The sequence below is a fragment of the Onychostoma macrolepis genome, chromosome 01 (assembly GCF_012432095.1).
Source record: "Onychostoma macrolepis isolate SWU-2019 chromosome 01, ASM1243209v1, whole genome shotgun sequence".
Classification (NCBI taxonomy): Eukaryota; Metazoa; Chordata; class Actinopteri; order Cypriniformes; family Cyprinidae; genus Onychostoma; species Onychostoma macrolepis.
Genome location: NC_081155.1, coordinates 21,805,216 through 21,808,804, shown reverse-complemented (window position 1 = coordinate 21,808,804; position 3,589 = coordinate 21,805,216). Strand labels below are relative to the sequence as shown.

At 39.3% G+C, this 3,589-nt stretch overlaps 1 protein-coding gene across 2 annotated transcripts; it reads right to left on the bottom strand.

The window, feature by feature from the left end:
- Positions 1-1,007: 1,007 nt before the first annotated feature.
- On the bottom strand, positions 1,008-3,282 carry hmgb2a (high mobility group box 2a). 2 transcript variants are annotated; one of them, XM_058774353.1, is made up of 5 exons: positions 3,125-3,282; positions 2,246-2,404; positions 1,917-2,065; positions 1,657-1,831; positions 1,008-1,578 (listed from the first exon to the last, which is right to left on the bottom strand). In XM_058774353.1, exons 2-5 carry the CDS (start codon positions 2,390-2,392, stop codon positions 1,402-1,404), a joined length of 648 nt encoding a protein of 215 aa, XP_058630336.1. In that variant the 5' UTR covers positions 2,393-2,404; positions 3,125-3,282; the 3' UTR covers positions 1,008-1,401. The 2 variants fall into 2 exon arrangements, with proteins under 2 accessions (XP_058630336.1, XP_058630344.1); XM_058774361.1 differs by lacking the exon at positions 3,125-3,282 and adding an exon at positions 2,713-2,737.
- Between the last annotated feature and the right edge of the window lie 307 nt (positions 3,283-3,589).

The following is a 3,589-nucleotide window of genomic DNA, read 5'->3' as shown; positions in this document are numbered from 1 at the left end:
TGCTGTTGTATAAAAGTGCTTTTTGTAGCAGGTTAAATTATATTTTAACCATTTAGATTACATTTTTGTAGCCTGTTGGGAATGTTGTTGGCACTTTCCATAAATATAGGGTATCCCATTGGTTGCCTGTTTTTTTTTTTTTTTTGAGGGGCATAAATCACATATGAAATATAACATGGAACAATGACAAGTAGGCCATTTAAGCAGGTTTAATACTAAAGCCACGCTATTGTTTCTTGACTACAGAGTTGTTCCAAATTGTGTGCAAAAGAGTTGCAAAGCTCAAATTGTAAGAAGCTAAACCGGTTATAATTTGGTCAACATTTTTTCAGAGCTGCTGAAATAAAGAACCACCTCCCTTTATTGGAAAAGTCCATTCTTGGAAAGTGCCTAATAAAATGGAAGGGAGCGCAAGCATTTGAATAACAATAGATTGCCTGTGTGCAGTTTAGATTGTTCAAGGCAGTAGACTGAGCTTGTGCAGGAAAAGCATCAGCTGTGCAGCAGTCTTTTGGATGCAGGTGAGCAGATGTCATGTGTGTGATGTACAGCACACCTTGTGACTGCATAGAACAATATACCCAACCTGTACATAAGACCACTTGTCACGTGGCCAAGCAAGAGCCGAACCAAACATTAATGATTTATGTACTCAAGTGTAACTTTGGTTACAGAAGAGGTTGCATGTGCATTTACACCTCTTTATTTTTCAGATCAAGTCATCCACTTCAGAAATTAGTATTTCCCCTCTTCACCAAGTCAACCAAATGGCTAAAAAGAATTTGAATGTGGAGTTGCACCTGCTTGTAAAACTAGGAGTACATACAGAACAGTTTTAAAGAGTTCTAAAACTAAAGCAGAACTGAACGTAAACTTAAAATAATTTATTTTTTATTTAAAAAAAGAAAAAAGTTTGCCTAGTATATTAGTAATTTTTATATTTCAATATTACTCAACTAAGCATCACTAGTTGTTAGGAACTTAAACGCAGTCTGACAATACAGAAATTCTGCAAAATTCTTTAATAAATCAAAATTGCACACAGTGAAAAGGGGAATTGGTCATAATATACAAAATTTTATAAAACAAAAAAACTCAGTCTACACAACTTTAAAGCTCGTTTTAAAAATTGAGACACTACACAAATCCAAATTGTTCCTTATTTGTCTTAAAATGGCAGTAGAAATAATATCGAACTGGGAAAAGAAACCAAAGCAACCACAGCTATCAAGACAAAAAGCAGTGCTTAAAAAAAAGCTGTTACATTTACAAAACAGCACATGACCTCAATATGTATTCAATTATACACATTTCTGTACATGTATTGAAAAACTTTAAATGCTAAAAAAATGCATTCACATTGTTTTGCAAACAACTCAGCTCAAGTTTTCCTGATAAGTTTTAATCGTCATCATCATCGTCGTCGTCGTCATCCTCATCTTCTACGTCTTCCTCTTCCTCATCATCATCCTCATCGTCGTCGTCATCAGCTTCTACCTTCTTTCCTGTTGGCCGGCCAGGTCCACCCTTCTTGCCACCATCTGCTTTTACTCCTTTGGCGCGATACGCAGCAACATCCTGGTTGGAAATTACTTGTTAATACGAGCAAAACAGCAAATTGTTATCAGAAGTACATAAAGTTGGGCCAACCGTTACCTTTTCATACTTCTCCTTGAGCTTCATGGCCTTCTGCTCATATGGAGACTTTTCCTTTGGTGAAAGTTTGGACCACATTTCCCCAAGCTTCTTCGCAATGTCTCCAATGGAGATGCCAGGGTTGTCATTCTTCACCTTCGGGCGATGGTCAGAGCAGAAGACAAAAAACGCGGATCTGATGATAGAAGAGAGAAAAAAAATTTAAAATAAGATAAGTCAAGACATAAGAAAACTCATGGGCCTATCTGTGCACTACTCACGGTGGTCTCTTGGGAGCATTTGGATCCTTCTTCTTTTTCCCTCCCTTTGCACCTTTAGGAGGCACGTAGTTTTTCATCTCCCGGTCATAGCGGACCTTATCGGTTTTGGCCATTTCCTCAAACTTGCCCTTCTCCTTTGAGGACATGGTCTGAAAAACATGAGACTATGATTAGGCTCTGCCAGGCGCAGTGTGTGGCTCTTTATCCTCCCGCCCTACATTTGCCTCAGTCACTTGAGTAACAGATGCGTCGTGTAATTCTGCCCCACCCCTCCCTAACAACAACAACCACCCCCCGGAAAAACATTGCAGCCCTTCTGTTCAACTCACCTTCCATCTTTCAGAGCACTTCTTGGAGAACTCTGCAAAGTTCACCGAGGTCCCTGGGTTTTTCTTCTTATGTTCCTCCCGGCAGGTTTGCACGAAGAACGCGTAAGAGGACGTCTTTCCCCTGGGTTTAGTAGGATCTTTACCCATGGCTGTGATATGCTAAAAGTGATAAAAACACCAAAAACAGTTTTTTTAAAAAAGGAATAAAAAGCAACAGCATGTATTATTAGTCAAAACCCCGTTCAAGTATCGTTTTATACGCTGGTGAAGCAACAGAGAAATGGTCGCTCACTAAACGCTAGTTAATCCGATCAAGTTCCTGCTTCGTTTCCACCAGATCACTCAACTAGAACAATAAGCGTCCCTCCATTTTGTTTTCCCGCCTAAACTGCAGGAAATATGCTCTATAATGTCTGTCAAGAGTGAATAGTTTGAGATTCTACGCGTTAAAGCGAAAATAAACCCACCAAATTAGCAAGGCATACTACTTCGGAGGACTTTTAGCTGCTTCAGGCTCAGTACACAGGCGCCGCGCTCCATTACGACCTCAAACTCCCAGCCAGTCATGGCTGCTTACGCTCTTAACTTCACAAGAGCACTAAGCTGCTAAAATCCCGGAAAACCTAACGTTACGTGTTCACAAAGTTAACAACGCTACAGCTAAGAGGAGAACACTTCTTTTCATAAACAACACGTTACTTAATTTGAACAAAAATAACCAAGTCTTAAGTTTCATAATAAAATACTTAATTCGAACAATAAATAATCCCGACCATATAACATCATTTTATACTCGCTCCATAAATGCTCTATTAAAAAAAAAAAAAAAAAAAAAAAAATATCTAAAAACATTTACCAGATAAACCAAGACATGCTTACCTATAATCAGCCTTAACTGCTCGAGCTCGACAAAACGTACGTAGCCTTCTTGTGAACTGTTTTGTCGCTGTGCTGCAGGGCGCACAAACTTGATTAAATGCCCGTAGACTCCACCCTCAGAGCTCTCGTCTGATTGGTTGGGACAAGTTCAAATTTGAATCGGCAACGTTCTAGGAGCGGTATTGAACTCCCATTGGCTGTCTATGACCACAGTCAAGTTTCTTTGTGAAAATTAGATCCAGATGACGACGCCACTGATCTCCTCAGCTATTGGTTGAACTGGGGGTTTAAAATAATGAGCGGCAAGTCTTTGAATCAGGAAAATGTACCTCAATTTTATTCTTATTCTGAAACGGCTGTCTGAAACGAATATGAATAGGTTACTCACGCTGAGTGAAATTGTTTGAGGGATGATCTCCCTGCCAGTCAAAATCACATTCAGGTTTTGTGGTAAAGTTTGTAGCC

What these genes read in the sequence shown, in the direction of transcription:
- hmgb2a (XM_058774353.1), bottom strand. Translation starts at nt 2,392, where the DNA reads ATGGGTAAAGATCCTACTAAACCCAGGGGAAAGACGTCCTCTTACGCG. An exon ending in AGTGCTCTGAAAGATGGAAG is followed by an intron (nt 2,066 to 2,245) that starts GTGAGTTGAACA and finishes CATGTTTTTCAG; the next exon opens with ACCATGTCCTCAAAGGAGAA. An exon ending in TCAAGGAGAAGTATGAAAAG is followed by an intron (nt 1,579 to 1,656) that starts GTAACGGTTGGC and finishes ATTTCCAACCAG; the next exon opens with GATGTTGCTGCGTATCGCGC.